At 54.7% G+C, this 20,326-nt stretch overlaps 1 protein-coding gene across 4 annotated transcripts in view; it reads left to right on the top strand.

The window, feature by feature from the left end:
- Positions 1 to 19,236, top strand: part of BEAN1 (brain expressed associated with NEDD4 1) — a 35,036-nt gene extending 15,800 nt beyond the window's left edge. For 2 of the 4 annotated variants that reach the window (XM_072814045.1, XM_072814053.1), the window contains exons 3-5: positions 9,238 to 9,495; positions 15,947 to 16,097; positions 17,015 to 19,236. In XM_072814045.1, coding sequence (XP_072670146.1) covers positions 9,238 to 9,495; positions 15,947 to 16,097; positions 17,015 to 17,354 — 749 coding nt within the window. In that variant the 3' untranslated portion in view covers positions 17,355 to 19,236. The remainder of the gene's footprint in view (positions 1 to 9,237; positions 9,496 to 15,946; positions 16,098 to 17,014) is intronic. The other 2 variants (XM_072814062.1, XM_072814071.1) reach the window with 1 other exon arrangement.
- The last annotated feature ends 1,090 nt before the right edge of the window (positions 19,237 to 20,326 follow it).

Here is a 20,326-nt window from a genome sequence, read left to right on the forward strand (position 1 = left end):
GTCGGCTTCTAGGGGCTGCTCCCTCTGCCTACCCGACCACACCTGGACTCGATGTCTGCAGGTGATCTCTAGGCCTTGCGAGAGACCATCATCCCGAGCTCTTCTCTGCCCTTACCGCAGGCTCTTCAGCCCCTAGGAAGGGAGACAAATAATTAGACCCCTAATCCTCACTGTTAGTGCAATAAAAACAGCAAGAATAAAATTTTATAAACGTAAAAGCCAAAGTGGGCCCCTCTTAAGTTGGACAGCAGCCGTATGAAAGAGTTTTTGTCTATTTTTGAACTCTCAGATTTTCGGCTCAATGAAAGGTGAAGGGTTGCTCATGAGATAATGAAAACTTTTTGCAAAAGCCTCCTTTTTTCAAGATAGAAAGTTACGTCCAACATTTAAAAATAGCGACAGTGGCCCTAGCAGTTTCAGGACTGTTAGTACAGGACACGTGTGGCCATGGCACGAGCGGCGTGTCCCCGCCACTCCCTAAGCAATGGGAACCGCACCCCGCCCCCGGCCCCCCTCAGGAGGGAGCAGGATGATCAATGACACCTGCGAGAGAGCAGCGCACCGGCGCGTCCTCCAAGCGTAAAATCCAATTATCTAAAACAACATGACTATCAAATTCTCAGACACTATGTAATTTATAACAGGATTTGTATATTCAGAGACCTGTGGCGTGTTCTTTGAATTCTTTTAAAATACAAATTATATTGAGTATTAAATAAAAACACTGGACTAAAGAGCGTAGCCACAGTCGGGGCGGAGGTTCAGGCTCTGGTTTAACGAACGTTTACCCGCCGTTTCGATCTCCTGCTCAGCGCGGGCACATCCAGCATCTCTCCCGCAGGAGGCTTTATCTGTTCGTGCACAGGAACGAGAGGCCCAGCTCTACGCCGTTGTCTTATTACAAGAGCCACGGGCCTGGCAAGCTGACAAACACGTGTAAAAGGAGAAAGGTGCGAACAGTGTTTTCCCCTTTGTTTAGCACTGGCTTTGAGAGCGGAAAGCAAAACAAAACAAAACAAAAAAAAAAACAGCTTATCAAAACAGAACGAGGGTCTAAGTTTGACTCAGTAACCAAGGACGGTAGTTGTGCGGCAGAAACCATTGCAGGATGGAGGTAGAAAGGGACACTGATGTTGAAATGTAGGTAATCAGAGGCACCAAAGGCTCTGGTCATGTGAGTCATCATCAAAAGACAGGCCGGGTAAATATCGCACATTTCCTGTCAGCTGCTGCTAAGACTTGCATTTTTCGAACTGAAAAGGAATCCTGCAGGGCTTTTTACTTATCACTTGTTTGAAGAAAGGCTGTTTGAGGTCCCTTCACTGAACATGAGGCCTAGGTTGCAAAATTAGTTTTCCTGTATCATCGCAGGACGTATTACACTCTGTTAATCCTGTTTGACATTGAACTGTTGTAACTGATGCTGCCACTACTCTCTTGGGGCCACGGCAAAGAACATACCCATTAGAGGGAAATAACTGATTGTGAGCAGGTGGATTGCCCCCCCCCCGCCCCTCCCCACCCAAAGATGTGAAGGACCCTTTTGTGTCTTGAGAATCTCTTAACCACTTCCAGGCACCTGTACAGACAGGAACCTCCATGGGAAGCAGTCTCCAATGTCCTGGGGCGGGTTGCAAATGATGCATTTATTTGGAGAGTCCTCAAAACCTTCCGCTTGCTCCAGCCATGGCCTTGACCCTGTTCACATCTCAATCCTGTGGAGTTCTTTGGCTCCCTGCCCACTCTGAAGCCCAAACTCCTACCAAAGATCTTTATTTTAATATAGTCAAACTTAACAATTTTTTTATGGTTAGTATTTTCATATCTGTTTAAGAAACCCAAGGTCATGAAGACATTCTCCAGTGTTTTCCCTCTTGAAGCTTTACCGATTTACCTTTCACCTTCAGATCTATGTCTAGGGGATATTTTTAAGATTTTAAGGTTTCATTGTCATCTATTGAGCACACACTGTGTGCTAGGCATCTTGCAAGGCAGTGTGCTTTGAGTAGTTCATAGCAGAGATTGCTGTTTCCATTTTATAGATGAAGTGATAGAGTTCAGAGGGGCGAACTGCTCAGAGGGTGCTGCCTGCAAGAAGCAGGGCCAGGCTTTGAACCCAGCACCGCCTGTCTTACCTAGCCAGAGCCTAGGACGAGATGTGCTGGTGGAGGATGTGCTGGTGCTAGGCTTCCCTCAGCAAAAGTGGCTGAAGAGTGACGCTTCTCAGAATACTGGTGAATAAATAGGCTGGTTTTGCTCCAAAGGCCGCTAAGGGCTTCCCCCCAAGGGAATCTTGGGGGTTCAGAGGATATAAAAGGCTTTTCCCAAATATCCCATAATGTTCTTAGGACTCCATGTCCCGTGAACCACATGCAGAGAAACTATTCCGAAGCTCCAAGGCTCAGTGTGATGTTAACCATCAGTTAAGATCACCAGGATTTATCATGGCCAAGAGGTCTCTGGCTTTGCCTATTCTACTGGCTTCTCTCATCCTACTTACTAAAGTGACATATTGATAGATATCCTGGTCTTAAACCATTCTTGCATTCCTAGAGTAAGCCTAGAATTATTCCTAGAATAATCCCGTCTACTTCTGGGATATTATTTTTTAATGCACTGTTGCCCTGGTGCTGGTTTCCCAGACGCCCTCATAAATTCTGAGAGCTGAGGGAACCTCTGTGGAGCAGGGGACAGTGTCCCATCACCTCTAACATTTTTCCAGAATCAGAACCCATGATAGCAAAAGGCCAAAGCAAAACTCGAGGAAGGTAATGTAGTATGTGGCCCAAGTACACAGCTCCAGCCTGACCAGGTTGTGGGGGGATAGCTGAGGATATGCAGCATTCATAATTTAACATTTTCTATATCAATTATTCATGAACTTCCTGGAAAGTCCATGTTGTAGTAAATGGTCATTTTTCCAAGCCGTGAATTTGAGTCTCATAATGCAGGTTGGGATGTGGGAGCTAATCCCCCTAGCTGATGGGTGGGCCAAGCCAGCCCCCCAGCATCTGCTTCCCATCACAATTACATGATTTCCTACTCATCCAGCATGACAGTGACTCAGCTGGTCTTATAAAAACCTGTGTGTGTTCTTCGTGGAAAATAGCCTTAGAGCCAACTTTAGGTGTTGACAAAAGAGGAGAGAAAATGAGGAGGTTGAGGCCAGTGATGATTCTAGTAAGAAAATGAGAGTTTGGTGCAGGTTCAAGTGGAAAGTCTACTTCTGTCGTGGCTTTGCTTCTTTAATGCGAGTCCGTTCACCATTTGCTCTGTAGAAATAGGGAAAAGTGGTTTGTGACACTGTTATGGTGTATTTACCAGCCAATAAATAAATAATCCATCAAACCAGAGATAAAACCTTAGCGAATGACAAGACCGTAAACTTACGGAATTTAGATATGCAGAAGTGATAGTACATCTGAGTTAATTTTGGTGAATTTATTTAAGTGGCATCTTAATAGTGGAATAAATCACTTTCATCTTATATTTATGGAATCATGAAAGGCCTGTGGGTAGTCACTTATGTTTTCCAGTCATATTTTAGTGTAGTGGTTGAGAATCTTCTACAGGCAGGGAAGCGCTCTCCTATGAAGACTAATCTGTAATACAGATGGAAGCAGAGCTGAGCAGTGGGCCCCATAATGTCCCAAGCTTCTCCTCTAAGCCCTGGGGTACCTTGTGGGACCTCTTGCTTCCCACAGTTTGAGAGGCTCATTTTAGTCTGATTCATGTCATGTTCCCAGTGTCTACTAGCACATGTCCCAGCATGGAATAGGTGCTTAGTGAGTATGGGTGGGTGGATGGGTGGGTGGGTGGATGGGTGGATGGATGGTTGGGTGGATGGATGGATGGATGGATGGACGGACGGACGGATGGATGATTGAATATATGGGTGGATGGTTGAATATGCGGATTGGTGGATGATTGAGATTGAGTGCTGAGTAGATGCCTGTGTAGACAAATACATGAGCAGGTGGATGATTGGCTGGCTGAGTGAATTTATAGAGGATTGATAGTAGATTCCAATCCTCCTTTCCACTATAATATACCCCACTTATATTGCCACAAATGACCAAGTAAAAGGTTTCAGGACCTTGACATTACATTAGCTGACTTCTTGTAGAAATGCCTCCCCATTGTAAGAAGAATCCTGAACACCAAGTAGCCTTCCCCTCACCTCCATAAGCCCAGAGTTCTGCTGCCATCAAGGTGACATCCTACAGCCTCACCCCAGGAGCATCTCCTCCTTTCCTGAGTTCTGCTGGGACCTCATCCCTTTTAGGCTGCTTCCTCCCTCCTCTGATGCTCTTCTGCTGGCCTGTCCTCCAAGGCCCAGCCCCACTGTGTGGATGCCCCTGACCCACCCCCAGCACTCTGACATCTCTCCATCACAGATGCCTGGCAACCAGAAGATGGGTACCAGCAAGTGGGCTGAAGGGCTAACCTCAAAAGCAAAGGAGGAGACCCAGAAACACCCAAGCAAGTGAGCCCACCCTGCCATGTCCCCCACCCCAGCCCCTCTGCACAGGAGGCTGGGACCAGATACCAGCAAGCAGAGGGAAGAAGGTGCCGGAATCCTCTTCCCCATATTCCCTCCGATGACCTCACGGCCTCATCCTGGCGGTCTCAGCAGTGTAGGGCAAAGTGCAGTGCTGAGGACAGACTTGCCAGGGAAGTGGACCTGTGACAAATGTCTTCAGACTTTTCTGTGACAAGAGCCATCTGTCAGATTTGAGTCGTTGGCCCCTCCTTTCCCCTCTAGCCAGCGTCTCCAAGGGAGAGGACTAGAGGTCTAAAGATGTTGGCTCAGCACCTCCAGTGTCTTCATGTCCTTCCCTTGTCAGTGCTCCTCGGGTGGCTTCAGGCTGCCAAGACTGCTTCCCTGTACCCAGAGGGACCATAGAGTTGCCTGCACACTACATCCAGCAACGACTTGGTAGTGATCATCTGCCTCAGTTTCCCTGACCTGCATGTTTCCCAGACTGGAGCCAGCCCTGACCATGTCCCCCTGGCATGCAACTGGATCTTGTCACCTCCCCTCACACCCGCGGTGTTCACCTGGCTTCTCCCCCTCCCCATTCCTCTCAGACCCATTCACCCATCTTGGAGGGAGGAACGTTCAAGAAAAGTATCTCTTTGGACAAACTGCCAGCAGGTCCAGAAAAGGCAGGGGGATGCCAAAGGACACACGGTGAGTGAGTGACAGACCCAGCTCTCCTGCCTCCACCCCTGCCACATCCTGCTCTCTGCCCCTGCTCTGTGCCCTATTTGATGAATTATCAGACACTCCTGGGTTCAAATCCCAGATCTGCCACAAAACTGGGGCAAATCTTCAGCTCACCAAGATCCAGCGTCCTCACCTAGAAATGAGGATGGCAATGGCATCTGCATGGAGAAGAAGCAAGCCCCTGACCCCGCCCCACATGCAGGCCTGGGTCACGTAAAACCTTCTGACTCAGTTGTGGCTCCCAGTCCCAGCACTGGACCAGAAGTCTGGAGGCAAAGACTCCTGCCTGGCACAGTGGTGACGCATGGACCGGGGTACCAGCCCAGAACCAACGGGGGGACCTTGGGACCCTATCTGCCAAGTAGGGAAGCATTTAGCCTGCCTCTGAGGCCTGCCCAGAGCCCATCAAATCAGAGAGACAAAGAAACTCTCTGCAGTGGCCTTATGCCTATCAGATGCATTCACCTGAGCCCTGCTCCATACTCAGCTCTGCATAGTGTGGGGCCGCAGGCCTCAGCCTCCTCCCCCATCTCCATGCTCATGTGGGCAGCGGCCTCCTTCCTGGTCTCCCACTTCCCATCCTGCCCCCCATTCTGCAGTCACAGGGCTCCCCTAAAACACTCTGACCACACTCCTTCTCCCATGTCTCCTCTGTGCCCTTGAGATGGACAGTCTCTTAATGTGATGTTCAAGACCCCTTGTGGTCTGGCCACTGCCAGCCCCTCCAATCTCAGCCTCCACCTCTCTCTCTCCCTTTTTTTTTTTTTTAAGATTTATTTATGATAGAGAGAGAGAGAGAGAGAGAGAGAGAGGCGGAGACACAGGAGGAGGGAGAAGCAGGCTCCACGCCAGGAGCCCGACGTGGGACTTGATCCTGGGCCTCCAGGATCGTGCCCTGGGCCAAAGGCAGGCGCTAAACCGCTGAGCCACCCAGGGATCCCCTAGCCTCCATCTCTCTCATGAGTCCTCAAATCATGATCCCTCACTAGGAGCCCCAAGGTTCTCCTTTGGTGGCATTTGCCAGACTGATTTACCGTCAACCTGGAGCCGACCCCAGACCCAGACTTCTCGGTTGATACCTGATTTGCTCCCCTAGACGGCAGCACCTCTTTCATTCCAACAACCTGCCAGTGCTTGTAAATGCCTGCGAATCCCGTGTGTGGGCTGCATGGCGGGACCGGTGGTGGTCCTGCGTGTGGGCTGGATGGTGGGGTGAGTGACGGGCCGAACGAAATGCCAGTGGGTGAGAAGGATGGAGAGCAGCTCACCCCGTAGCCCACCCCCACGTACCCAAGCACACAGAACGACCAATCCCTGACTTCCCTTCTTGGGATTCACATGGCTCCTGAGCTTCCTTTCCATGCTGGCCATGCCCGAGGCACTGAAGAAACCCAGTGACAAGACAGAGGACACAGGTCCTGCCCTCCAGGGGCCTCAGCCCATGTGGAATCAGAGGGAGTAGGAGTGCAGGCTCCGGAATTGCACAGAACAGGCGGGATCTAAGTTCTGGCTCCACCTCTTTTACTAGCTCCGCCCTGAGCTTCCCCATCTGTAAAATGGGAGAGGAAGACACACGTACCTCTCAGGTCACTGTGCTGATTAAATGAGCTCCTGGTGCTTAGAAAGGGTGTAGCCCGACCTGTGCTGGTAGGTGCTCAGTGAGAGCTACCTTGTTCGTCACATTGTTCCTCTGTGGAGGGATTGCCCCGGGCCCCTCCCCACGGTCCCAGGCACATCCCTGGAAGAGATGCAGAGATAGAAGATACACAGAAGAGGGGACCCCTCCGCCAGCCCTGGACCGATTGCCCCTCCTCTTGCCACCATCTGTCTCTTCCCGACACACACACCGGCTCCTTCTCTGGAATCCTGGCGTCTTATCAGCAATGTTCAGCTGCTGATATGCCTTCACCCTGCATAAGCTGTAGGTCAGGGCCTGCTTTGATTACAATAAAGCGATCCAGAAGAAGCCAAGCATTGTTTTAGAGATAGGAACGTTTTAATTTACCAAGATCCAAAAAAACATGAGCTCTCCAAGCCTGGTGCCGGGTAGTCACAGAAAGAAACCTTGGCTAAGAGCATGGGCCTTACGCTGCCCACTGACCCAGGTCCCTCTCTGTGGGCTACGTGCCTGGGGTGAATTACTTAACTGTCTGGGACTCAGTTTCTCTACATGTTACTTTGGGGATCAATTTCCTCTTGACCGTGGGCACCCTTGTGGAAGATCCTTGGGAAGAAATTCCAGAATAGAGGCAAAGCTTGCTTTATCCTCTGTCCTTGCCGCAGCTGGCGTGGGGACAGGGAGACGGGGGTGGGAAGGAGGGCTGTCATCATGTTATTTCTCCACAGTCACATATATCTCGTTGGTAAAATGGGCCCTGCACTTAGAAATTGGAAGAGTTTCCTTCATAATTTAAGGCAGCACCTACCTCTGCCGGTGGTGGTGGCTGGAAGATTAATTTCTCAACCAGCCACGCAGGTGGACGCTGGCGCCGACTGCTCCATGTGCAGGCACGGGTGATGCCGTCTCTGCGCCCAGCGGGTAGTGAGACTGGCACTGCCGGGGCAGGAGGGCCAGGCGCTCATCTGATGGCAGCACGGACTCCCCATGCCCCTACCTTCTCCTGAGAGCTGACGTCCCTGGCACCCGCAGCCCTGCCCTGGGCTTCCGAGGTGGGAGGCCACATGGTGAGGGGCGAGAGGATGACATCGGGTGACAGCTGGCTAGCCTGGACTTCACTGGAGACAATCCGGTAGCAGCGTGACCGGGGCTCAGCTGCAGGCCAAGCCAGGGCCACTGGCCACGGGCTCCAGCGTGGTAGCACAGGGCACTGTGGTCACACTGGATGAGTGGGGCCCCAAGTTCCACCTCCCGACCAGGTGGAGGGCTGTTGGAAAGGACACCTCCTGCACCGAGTAGGAGCGAGGACCGTTGTCACTTAGTAAGGTCTGCCGCCGGCCTCGATTGAGGAAAACGTGGCAGGCATGCCCTGCGTCCACGGCTAGAGGACTCAAGCCCTCCTAAATTGAGGTCAGAGTAGACAATGTAAATGGATCTTTCCGGCCTGAGGGAAAGACAAAAATAGAGAGCTTCACCTCGCCACCTTTCAGCTGTGGGTCTTGAAGAAAAATGGAGAAGTTTAGCTCAGGGTAATAGCTGACAGGCAAGGGAATAAAAACAAGCAGCAGTCACAACCAGTCAAAGGGAGACCGAAAGCCAGCTCTGTGCCTCACCACAGGTGGGGTCTGGAGGGCTCCAGCTCTTACTGTCGCATTGTCGGTCCCTACCTCCAGCGTGTCAGCTTTTGCTCCGGGCATCCGAGGTGCACGAGGGTTTATAATTGTTCTAACTTCCTCATTGCCCCTTTCTTCATTGTAAAATGTCCCTCTTCTCTCTGATGACCTTTTTTGTTTTAAAGTCTACTTTGTCTAATATTAGTGTAGCCGCTCTGGGAAGCCTTCTCTGATCTCATCTGACCCCCTGACACATCTGGGGCAGTGACCGCCTGACTTCCCCGGAACCCCCTGCGTGGGAGGCCAGTGCTGGAGGCCAACGGAGTTGGTCCTCATTCGGTGACCCCACTCCCGTCCATCACCTGCCGTTTTCCAAACTCTTGGCCAAGCTATGCTGACCTTCCAACCTCAGGCTTGGTGGAGTAGAGTCTCTGTCTGGTACCGAGTCTGGGGATCAAGCCTCAGCTCTGCCACTGGTTTGCCGTGTGATCTTGGGCAGGTCTGTTGCCCTCTGTGAGTCCCTCTCTTCCTGTCTGTGGGTTAGTTGAGCTCTCAGGCCAGAGTGGGCCAGAACCCCCACTCGCAGAGGTTCCTGCAGGCGTATCCTTACTGCTTCCTTCCTCGCTGGAGCAAGCAGCCAGGACATGGTCCATGTGGCTGACCTCAGACTATCTTCCACTTGTTCAGGCACAAATAATTCACAGAGCAGCAGGGCTGGAGGAGGAAGTGTCATAGGATCTCGGCCTCAATTCAGTGTCCTTTCTCTCTGTTCGCAGTAGCTCGGTACAACCGAACCAGCTATTTCTACCCCACATTCTCAGAAAGCTCGGAGCACAGCCACCTGCTTGTGTCTCCTGTGTTGGTGGCAAGTGCTGTCATAGGTGTGGTCATCATCCTCTCCTGCATCACCATCATCGTAGGCAGTATCCGCAGGGACCGGCAGGCCCGGCTCCAGCGTCACCGCCACCGCCACCGCCGCCACCATCACCACCATCGCCACCGCCGCCGCCACCGAGAGTACGAACAAGGATACGGTGAGTTGCCATCCACCCCAGGCCCGGCCTCCTGTGTGATTGTCACTACAACCCAGCCCTGTCGTGGGTGGGCCAGGGTAGTCAGGAAGGTATCCAGGAAGTGGGGTCAGGAGGAGATCGGAGGCACTGTCCAGAACACTCTCAGGGGCCTGAGAGGTCCAGTAATCTGCCAAGGGTGATGCTGAAGGTCAAAGGGAGGCTACAGTGCTATTCCCCAGCCTCGGCCAGTGTTGGTCAAGGAGGATGAGGAGATGGAGAGGTGAGGGGACAGGGTGGGACATGGAGCAGTGGCTGAAGGGAAAGATGGATGAGTGGATGGGATGGGAGATGGTGGACAGAAGGACACGTGAAGAGAGGATGAGTGACTGGGGGGGAGGGTGCATAGATACAGATGTGGATTGGGTAGATGTGTGAGTACATGGATGGATGGGCTGGGTGGGTGGATGGGAGGAAAGATGCATAGACAGGAGGGTAGTGGGGTGGCTAGGTGGGGAGTGACATGGGCATACGAGTAGGTGGATGGATGAGTGACGGCGTGAATGACGAGTGAATGAATCTATCCCCAGACAGCCTGCAAAGTGCACACAGACCGACATGAGAGTTTCCCAATTAGTGCAATTACCCTAACGCAGAGTTAGTGGCTAATTCCTGGGCCAAGCAGTCCCGGAAGTGCCCATCCGGCCAGAAGGCCTGAACTTTTTAGAGTGCAGCCGCCTGACTCTGTCTTACACCTGGAAAGGACCAGTTACCTGAAAGCAGCAAGAAGGAGCTCGAGTCATTCAACCCTCGGAGCCTGCCCTGAGGCCTGACGGGGGCCTCTGCCTGGGTTGGGGGGTCTGCCCAGAGGCCACCATCCCACTGCAGGTGAAGCCGTCTGGAGGCTCCGGAACCATGGCAGCAGCTGAGAATCTGTCCTCCTCCGGGATAGGCAGAGCTTGAGAGGAAAAAAGAAAAGAAAAATTTAAAACCTGGTTGGGTGCGATCTCCTCCCGCCTGGACCCTGGAAGGCCTGAAAGCCACGGCCCCTCCCAGCACGGCCTGACCAGCCAGCAGCTTTGTGCCACCCCCTCCCCTCTTCCCACGCGGAGTTAACTGCTTGGGGAAGGGGCCACGTTTTAGCAATAGGGACACCCGCAGGTGGGGACCCGAAACACGTGGGAATTGGGCCGCAGGAGCTCCCTGCGTGCCGGCCACTTTTCACGCACAACCTCGTTTAATCCTTACAGTGGTCCTCTTTATTACCTTCTCGGTTTACAGATAAGGCAGTTGAGGTTGGGGGGTTGAGGCTGCTGTGACAAATGCACCCTAAATTGAGTGGCTTGTATGCAAGAGATATTTAGTCCTCCGTCCTGGAGGCTGAAGATGCCCAAGGTCAAGGCACCTGCAGATTTGGTGTCTGGTGAGGGCTCGCATGTTTCTCGCACGGTAGGAGGGACGAGCTAGCTCTCAGGGTCTCTTTCATGAGGGCACTGCTCCCCATGATGAGGGCTCCACCCTCCTAACCTAATCATCTCCCAAAGGCCCCACCTCGTAATAGCACCTTGGGGGTTCAGATTTCAACATATGAATTGCGGAGGGGGGCACAAACACTCAGACCATAGCAGGGTGCTTAAGTAACCTACATAGGGTCACCCACGCAGGGGGACCCCAGATTTGAGCCCAGGTCACCCGATCCGGATTCCTGTAGGCTACCCACTGCACAGCACTGCCTTGGAGGGCCCGGTGTTCACACCCCTGAGGGAAGCTGAAGGTGTGGGGGAGACAGCAGCAGGGGCACCCCATGGGCTCAGGGTCCCATCTGGCAGATGCACTTAAGACCTAGGCGGCCCTGCAGACCCAGATGTCGTTCCTCTGTCAATGCTATTGGGAGAAGAGAAGAGCAGGAAGCTGGCCTCTGAACAAGACCCAGAGAGACATCAGCATGGCGGGGGACACAAGGCTACAATGGAAAAGTGCAGCAGGTTAGGGGTTTGCCCTCACTGCCCAACAATGGAAACTAAAGAGAAGCAACAGCATGAATAAGGCAGCTGCTGAAGTTCAGCCAGCCCCAGTCCCCAGGAGCCAAGGAGTCCCCCAAGAAGACAAGCCAGGAGCACCCCAGACCAGGCCTGGCTTGTTTCTAAGCTGCTTCGCCAGCCTGACCCTTAAGGATTGCAAGGCTCCGCCCAGCATGGCCCACCCCCAACAAGGAGCCAGGGCCCCCTCTCACGCTCCCCCTTGCTAGCAGGGTGCTGCTGGTCAAGCCCAGGACGACAGCGTGCCTGCCTCCCATGGCCCAACTCTTGCCGCCCCCCCCCCCCCCCCCCCCCCCCCCCGCCGCTTGTCCCCAAGCACCTCCTTCACGCTCCTTCCCACCTCCACGCCTCTGCACATGCTCTTCCTAGGCCAGAACGCTATTCCCCGTACTTCCCCAACTGACAAAAGCCAGTTGTCCTTCCAGGCCCAGCTCAAGTGCCACTTTCTTTTGGGAGCTGCTCTGGCCAGTCAGGATTGCATGGCCCTTCCCTGTACTTCCTTGACACTTATCCACACCCCTACCAATGGCCCTGTCATGGGGCATCTGGGTTGCATCAGGGAAAGCAGGGCACAGCTGTGTGTAGCTCTCACCCGGCCGAGCCCACAGCCCAGCACAGGATCTCACCCAGAGAAGATGCTCCTGGGTGGAGGAAGGAACCACCGCATTTCCTCCTCACCTCGAGAGCTGTGTTAGCTTATGCTACTTATTTATTTTATATATATATATATATTCTTGAAGTAATCTCTGCAATGTGGGGCTCAAACTCAATCTCAAGATTGAGAATTGCATGTTCCACCAACTGGGCCGGCCAGGTGGCGCCCCTGGCCCATTTTAAAGACTGGGAAGCCAAAGCACCCACTTGAACGGCCTGCAAGTTCCCCCCTGGGCCGGTGCGGAGAGCATGAGAGAGGGCCCGCCGGAAATCCCAAGCTGAAGTCTGAGAGAGCGACGTTGGCCTTAAGGAGAGAGACGAGCCTGCGCAAGGTGCCACATGGGCAAGGCCCTGGCCCTGATCTCTGGAGTAGGCGGGGTGACAGCAGGTCACAGCCAGGCCAAGTCTGGCGTCTGGCCTTTGCTACCCCATGCTGACCAGCTGCAGCCCTGCGGCCCTGTCACCGCGGGCACCCATTTGTGGGGTTCCCGCTTCCCTGCCCCACTTCTGTTCTCAGCTCTTGCTTTGGCGCCTCTGTGGGGACTCAGTGGGGAGCCCAGAGGCACCGACACCCTCCACAGCGTCCTCCGGCCTCCTGGAGGGTGCGCAGGGGGCCAGGAGCCTTGGAAGGGTGCCGGGGAGGAGAAGGGAAGCACGCTGTGCATGCCGGGAGAACACAGCAGAGCGCTGACAAGCATCCGCTATTGGCCCTGGGGACCCTTCTGTTCTCCAGACACCCCCTTCCCCTGGCTCCAGTGACTGAGGCCCTCCTGGTCTCTCTCCCACCTCTCTGCTGGCTCCTTCTCAGACTTTCTTACTGATTCCTGGTCTCCGAGGAGAGGAATATCGAGGTCCCTCAGAGCCCAGGCCTTGGCCCCGGGTCCTCTCTCTATACCCACCCCCTGCTCCATCTCAGCCACCTGCCAGCTTTGGGCTCCACCCATCACCCTCGGCCAGGGATCCCCCAGCATCTCTCCTTGGTCTCACAGGCCCTCCTCAGAGCCAGGGGATCCAAATGGCCTTTGTCTTCCACATTTTACGACACAACCTGGGGAACGTTGTCCAACCGCTGTGTACGTCAAGTGGGCCACCTATGCAATGGGTACCGGGGGGCCACCCCTGCAAGTTACTGTGAGGACTAAATTAGCACGGCACCTGGCTTCTGAGTGCATGCTCAATACATGTTAACTCTTTCCATTCTTTCTCCCCTGAGAAAACCTGAGCCAGGGCCACTTCAGTGACACTGGCCACCGCCACTTGCCAGCCACCCAATCTGGCACCTGCAAGGCACTCTCCACAAGGCGACCCAAGTGACTGAACTGTGAACACTTCCATCCTCTGCTCGGCACCCCTCAGTGGCTCCCCATGACCCTCAGGACAAAGTTGGCCCTTCTCTGCTTGCCCACAGAGCCCTTGCAGTCTAGCCAGGCACAGAGAGAGGAGCCAATAAATGGTTGAGAGTGAATGGATGGATGAATGAATGAAACTTTGTTTCTATAAGATGGAGAAATCTTCAGCTTTAGGAGGCAGATCTGGTCTCCTGTCACTTGCTGGGGTTTAGGATAAGTGGCCCCACCCCTCAGTTTCTCTGTCTGAGAGCAGGAGGTGGCTACAGTGCCTCTTACGGCCGTGAGGGTGAGTGTGATCAGCAGACTAGAGGTAGGTGCCCATGGATGCCAATTCCTGCTCCCCACTCCCAGGCTTGTCAAGGGGTGTTAACCTCGGATTTGGGTTAAATAATGAGCTAGTGTTTCTCAATTTTGGTAAAGAAGCGGGGAGGGAGACCTCACTCCCCATGAGGTGGCTAGAGGGCCTTCTGGAAGCCTAGACCATCAGGGTCTGTACTGACACAGAAGTATGGAGAGGAGAGGGATAAGAAAGAAATTTGAGGAGTTGAAATGAGGGGCAGGGGAGCCTTTCCAGCTGTTCCTTGGGAGCTCGGTCTGGGCTGAGCTGGGTCATCTCAGGACTGGGGCCACTGAGAGCTAGGTGAATGCCTCAGCTTCCCTAAGCTGCTCAGCCTCTGGGAAGCCCAAGGAAAGCAGCCCAAGGAGAGAGGAAAGAGGCAGTGTGGCCTGGCTCCATCAGCTCGAAGGCATGCCTACCAGGGCCACCCCACCCCGTCCAGGAAACGGCCTTAGCTCTCCCAAGGTCTAGACAAGCCACAGCCTCCTGCAAGGTGGACGGGACCCTCCCTGGCACTGGAGCGCAGAGGCCCACGTTCCACTTCTGTCCTCACCCCGTTTCGTGATTCCTTCTTTCCCAAGTTTCTTCCTCAAATTCTTCCAGGAAGTCTTCCCTTCAGCTGGTGCCCTAAAGGGAAACAAATCTCATTTCAGCTCCTTTTATAGCATGCTTTATTGGGTACCTTTATCCTAGGAGAAAGGTAATATGTGTTCACCGTGGAGAACCTTTAAAATACAGAAAATATAAAGAAGAAAATAAGGGTCACAATCCCATCTTCTAGACAGAGCCACTGTTAACGTGTTTGGAATATTTTCTTCTGAGAGCTTTCTCGATGTGCACAGATAGCCCTGGGATTATACCCACAGAAGAAAAATCCAGATTTTTCTTCTCACTGTTGTATCAGGAGCTGGAAAAAGAGATTAGGGGAGTGGAGAGAGCAGGCTGTACAGTTACACCGAAGCCTCAGCTTGTAGAATGTAGCATGGGGCGCAGTGTGCGCTGACCTGAGGCCGCGAGCCCACCCGCTGTGAGTCCTGATCTCTGAGGACTCTCAGACTCTCTGGGGAGCCCACTGGCTGGGGAGACCTCATGGCTCAGCCCATCTTTGTGGCTCCCACTGTCCCGTAGCCGCTATTAGAACTGTCAGCAGCTGGGAGGTGCAGAGCTCACAGGGTGAGGAGCCAGGATATCCAGCTGCCCTCTGGTCCCACCACTAACTTGTTTGTGTGGCGTCTGGCAAGGCCCTGACCCTCCCTCTTGATTCACACTTGTAGAATAAAGAGATTCTGTTCTATCAGCACCTCCTCAGCAGTGTTACTAGATCTAAGAAAAGAAGACTCTGGTCAAATGCTGCATAAGCACAGTCAAATGTATTTCTCAGGTGCAGGACTTTTCAGAGCCTTTGATGGGCTAGTATACGGTAAACAATCAAAAGAGAAGAGAATATATCAGAATTCATCACAGAAGTGCCTTTTCTCCTGCGATAACTAAGGGAATAATGTGTGGTTGGGTACAGGGAGTAGGAGGGCCTGACCCCAGAGACCTCTGCCGCCCTCATTCCCTGACTCCCCAGCTTTCATACCCCAGGCCTTCCCCACGGTTTCAAAGCTTCCTTTTCACACCATACTCTTCTTTCTAATCTCCTTTCTTGGCTCCACCTGTTCTGTGTCTGTTGCCCGGCCTGTCCCTCTTCTCTTGGTTAATTCCTAGATAAGACTCCACTTTAGGAGCCCCTCCTCCAGGAAGCCCTCCTTGACTTCCAGGCTAGGTCAGCTCATCGGTGTTCCCCCAGGACCAGCGCTGCCTCTATCAAATCTCATGACACACTGCTCCGTACCGGGCTGTCCCCAGGACGGGCTGCTCACCACCCTGGGAGCTCCACCTGGGCAGAGCCAGCTCTGCTTTCTCTCAGACCCCCATGCCCAGCACAGCCTGGGTGCTTACATTCTAGGGCTATCTCTGAGAGAATGACAGGCAGCGTGCTTGGTGAGCTGCCAGGCGGTGAGTTGGAGAAGAGTCTCGGGGGCCTCAGGTGGATGTGTAAGGACCTCCCTGTTTCTGGCCTAACGCCCAGGCTGAATGTCGTTCCCCTGCAGTGTCCGATGGGTACACGTACAGCCACCCGAGCCACAGGATACGCTATACCTGCAGCCCTGTCGAGGATTGGTCCCCACCATTGGAGCTCAGTTCTGATGGGGACATGGATGCCACAGTGCTTCGAGAGCTGTACCCAGACTCTCCACCAGGGTAAGGAGGCTGCATGGGGGAGGAGGGCATGAGAGGGAGGGGCACTGGGTGTGAATCCCCACCCCCCGTGGGAAATAGCACTCCCATCCCCAAATTACACCAAATGGTGTAAATGCAAAATATCTCTGGGTGTGGAAGCAAGTAGGTCCCAGTGAAGCAGAGCATGACACAACAGATGTCACTAAAGAAGGAAGAGAAGAGCTCAGGTCCTTCAGGCTGGGACCAAGGGGTGGAGCGGGGGGTCCAGGCCCCAGCTCCTTCGTACGCACCCCCAAAACCCAAATCACATCCACTGGGTCAGGGATCACTGTAACCAAATTGTTCTCATGTCCATCAGGTGGCCCTGTCCCATTAGAGAATTCTTCTCTGGGGGCCATTTGGGTTTTCCCTGCCACCCTCAGGCAGATCGTCCATGGGATAGTACTTGAAAAAAGAAGAAAAGGCCTCCATCACTTCCTCCCCCCAGGAGACCTCTCTGGCCTCGCAAACAGCGAGGGGGGCAGTGGGTGCTCTTTTGTTCTTCAGCTGTGGGTTTCAGAGGAGCCTGGGGTTCTCCTTAAAACTGGAAGGTAGACTTGGGTGACTTAAGATCAAGGAGTGTCAGCCTAAGGTTGCTGCCACTAGCGCCACCCACACTGAGTGCCAGCCGGGGAGATGCTCTAAGCTCAGTGACTTGCTCACCAGGGTCACATGGAACACAGGCTGAGTCAGGACCAGAATCCAGTCTCAGTGGCTCTGGGGTGCCTTTCCTGGGGGGAGTCGAGAAGTTTCATTAGAGCCAGCATGCCAGAGGTCTGGCTTGGTCCACACCAGGGCAGCTGTCACTGTAGACAGGCTCCCAGCCCTTGGGGAAAGACCTCCACGCCCACCCTAAGGCCAGGTCCTACAGAGCCCTGAAGGACCCTCTTCTCTTGTAGCTATGAGGAGTGCATGGGACCAGGGGCCACTCAGCTGTACATCCCGACCGATGCCCCACCGCCCTACTCGCTGACCGACTCCTACCCCGTGCTGGATGGCGCCATGAATGTGGGCAGCGGCCCCAGCCCCGGCCGATACCAGCAGGCACAGAGGATCCTGGGCTTTGGTGGCCTCCGCACCGTCTCCATGGATACCCTGCCCCCTTATGAGGCTGTGTGTGGGGTCAACCCCGCATCAGGTCTGCTGCCGCTGCCTGGACCAGAACCAGGGCTAAGGAGCTCCCAGGGCTCACCCACCCCAACCCGGGCGCTGGCCTCTGGTCCAGAGAGGATTCTGTGAGAGATGCAGCCAGCCAGGTCCTGCCGGTCCCTCGGGCTGAGCCACAAGGGCGTGCACACACACATGCACACACACATACACACGGGCTCACAAGGGCATGCACACACACACACACGCACAGACACGTACACGCACGCGGATGTGCACACGCAGCACTCTCACATGCACACATGTATACACAGTTTGTACACACACACATATACATGCAGATATGCACACATAGCACTCGCCCCCCCACACACACATATACAATCTGTACACACACATCCAGATATGCACCACACATGTACAGACATGTGAATACACACAGGCCCCCCCGACATCCACACAAACCCATCTGCTAAGGTTTCATTAAAAATGAAGCTTTCTTGACCTCCCGTCTCCTCCCCAGCCTGTTGATAATGCCTCTGCAGACAATGCTGGGAGAAGACAGGTGGAGAGGGACAAGGGCTTGCTCCTTCCTCTCCCTGGCCTGTTTGCCTCTGCCTTCACCTGGCAGGCTGTGCCCAAACTCTGATTCTGCCTCCCGAAACTGCTCGACCATCCCAGGTCAGCCGCCTGCCCCTCCCACCGCAGGGCGGCGTGCCCTCCTGGCTGGTGGGACAGGCTTCAGTGAGGTCCAGCTACACACTGTACCTCTCCCTCAATTCCAGGGCAGCCACAACATCACCACTCTGCCACTTATGGGGTGAGGGACACGAGTCTGGGGGCTCAGGCCCTCACCACCCACCCTGCCCCTTCCCTAACCCAGTGCCCCCAGCCTCGTGGTGCTGGCGGAGTTATTTTGGAGGCCCCCACCCCACGCGACAGGTGATACGCAGGGTCCTTGTTGGGCACGCGATGGTGGTGGTGGTGGGTTAAAGCTGTCCCCATATCAGCCCAACCGCTGCCCAGGGCTGAGGGTCTTCAAAGAAGAGAAGGGTGGCCTGGGCACAGCTCTGAAGCAGAGAAGTGGCCCCTTGCTAAGTGTGTGCCCAGCTGACCATCATGGCCCGAGTTTGGGCTGTCCTCCACGGTGGCAGCTCCTAGCTGGGAATTGTGAGCTGATGTGTTCTGGCCCTGCCCTCCAGGGTATTTGCGGAAATGAAGGGGAAGTGGGCCCCCCTAAATACTAGCATGCCACCACGAGAGGCTGTATCTGGGCCTCACTGCCAAGGGCACCCCAGAGAGAGATATATAGATTTGCCTGCTTCTAGAGTGGCCCACAAATCCCAACAATTTCCATCAGAGACCATGCAAGTAACAGAGCTGATTTCTGAAGACCCAGCCTGCCAGGGGGTGGCAGCCGAATATCTTTGTGGAGTGTCCCGCCAGCATTGCCAGCGGCAGGAAGTGGAGTCCAAGTCCACCCTGCCTCCCCCGCCCGCACCTATCCTCTTCTCCCCATTTCCATTTCTCTATTGAAGGGCTAAGACATTTCAGTAATCCCTTTCTTGAGAAGGAGGGTGACAAGGATGGCAATCGTGAATTTTATTTTCTGTAGAATTAGGATTTCTTCTGGTGCAGAACTGAAAGAAATCCGTCCAGAGGTCCTGTGGCATCCTGGAGCACCCGACTCCGCCAGGAAAGGGACTTTGTTTACAAGCAGTTCTGTCCGCCTCTGTGGTGTACTGTTTTCTAGGCAAAAAATATCTGTCTGTTGTACTGTATAGCCTTTAAATGCACTCCAGGGATGAGACTCTTTTAAGAAATGCATCCTGCTTCTGCAACCCCAGAGAGTACTAGGGGGGACAAAAGATAAAAATCCCTAAATACTCATCAGTGTTTGAGGGATGGAGCTAACAGCTTTTCTTGTTCCTGGATTAAGCGCTAAATAAGCAACAATGTATCTTTTCTGTGTTCAAATAAGTATATCGTATCAATAAAAATGTTGCAAAGCGAACATTCTCCGTGCCTGGGTTCCCTTCCTCGGTCGCCCTGCCCTCCCACTCGAACTCCAGCCGCACAGCCCTAGACCCGGTGCCCCGCACCCCGAGAGCGGGTGGGATCCCAGAAAAGCCCCCTCCCCCCCCATCGGCCCAAGCCCACAGCGCCCCCTGCCGGCGGCCGCTGCCGGTGCTCCAGGTGCACACCTGCGTCTGCGGCCGGGCGGCTGCGAGCTGGTCCTGCACCCGCGGCGCTCCGGGGCTCGGCCGGCAGGCATCCCGCTCCCAGGCGTCCCTCCTGCCCCTCGGCCAGCTCCCCGCCCCCCGCACACGAACCCACCTCTCCTGTTGTCCACGCCGCGCTGCGCGGCCGGCGGCCTCTGGTCTGGAGCCAGCGCAGCAGCCCTGGCGGCAAGGTGGGCAAGGTGCCGCCCGCTGCACCCGAAGCACACCAGCAGGCCGTTGCAACAGCACCTGGACCCCACCACCCCCGCCCCGGCCCAGGAGGCTGCTGGCTTGGCGGTCCCTGCCTCCCGCCCACCACACCCTGCGTGCACCCTCGGCGCCCCATGCAAGGTCCCGGTGCTCGCTCCTACAGGGAGCCCGGCCTCCTCTCCGTGCCAGGGCCCGAGGCGTGGGGCCCAGCAGCACAGCCCAGGAGGCGGCGCTCAGCCCGGGGGCTCAGGAGGGCCCCGAGATGGGAGGTGACAACTGTTGGCATGCCATGCCGGGAACCGGAGTGGGTAGGACCGGGGACAGGACGAGGTGCCAAGGGTTGATGCAGGAGATGAGTCCGCGAGCGCCACGGGGTCTGGGCAATGAAACGAGGAAGGCAAGGGAGCCAGTTCAGGGCTTGAGGGTCCACAGGTACCCCTCTGGGAGGGTGGCGAACGGGGTGGATTACTCACACCGGCTCCCAGACTCCCCAGGGCCATCATTCGAGGCTGCCTCCGGAGAACGTCACTCCTGCCTCTCGTGCAGCCCAGCGAGCGCCCCTCTGGCCAGAGGCAGTCCAGCCCGGGAGTTGCGGCTGCTGGTGGGGAAGGCAGTAGGCATGCGGCGCGTCCAGGTCCGGCCAGGGCGTCCCCGACAGGGCACTCCACACAG

The sequence above is a fragment of the Canis lupus genome, chromosome 3 (assembly GCF_048164855.1).
Source record: "Canis lupus baileyi chromosome 3, mCanLup2.hap1, whole genome shotgun sequence".
Lineage (NCBI taxonomy): Eukaryota > Metazoa > Chordata > Mammalia > Carnivora > Canidae > Canis > Canis lupus.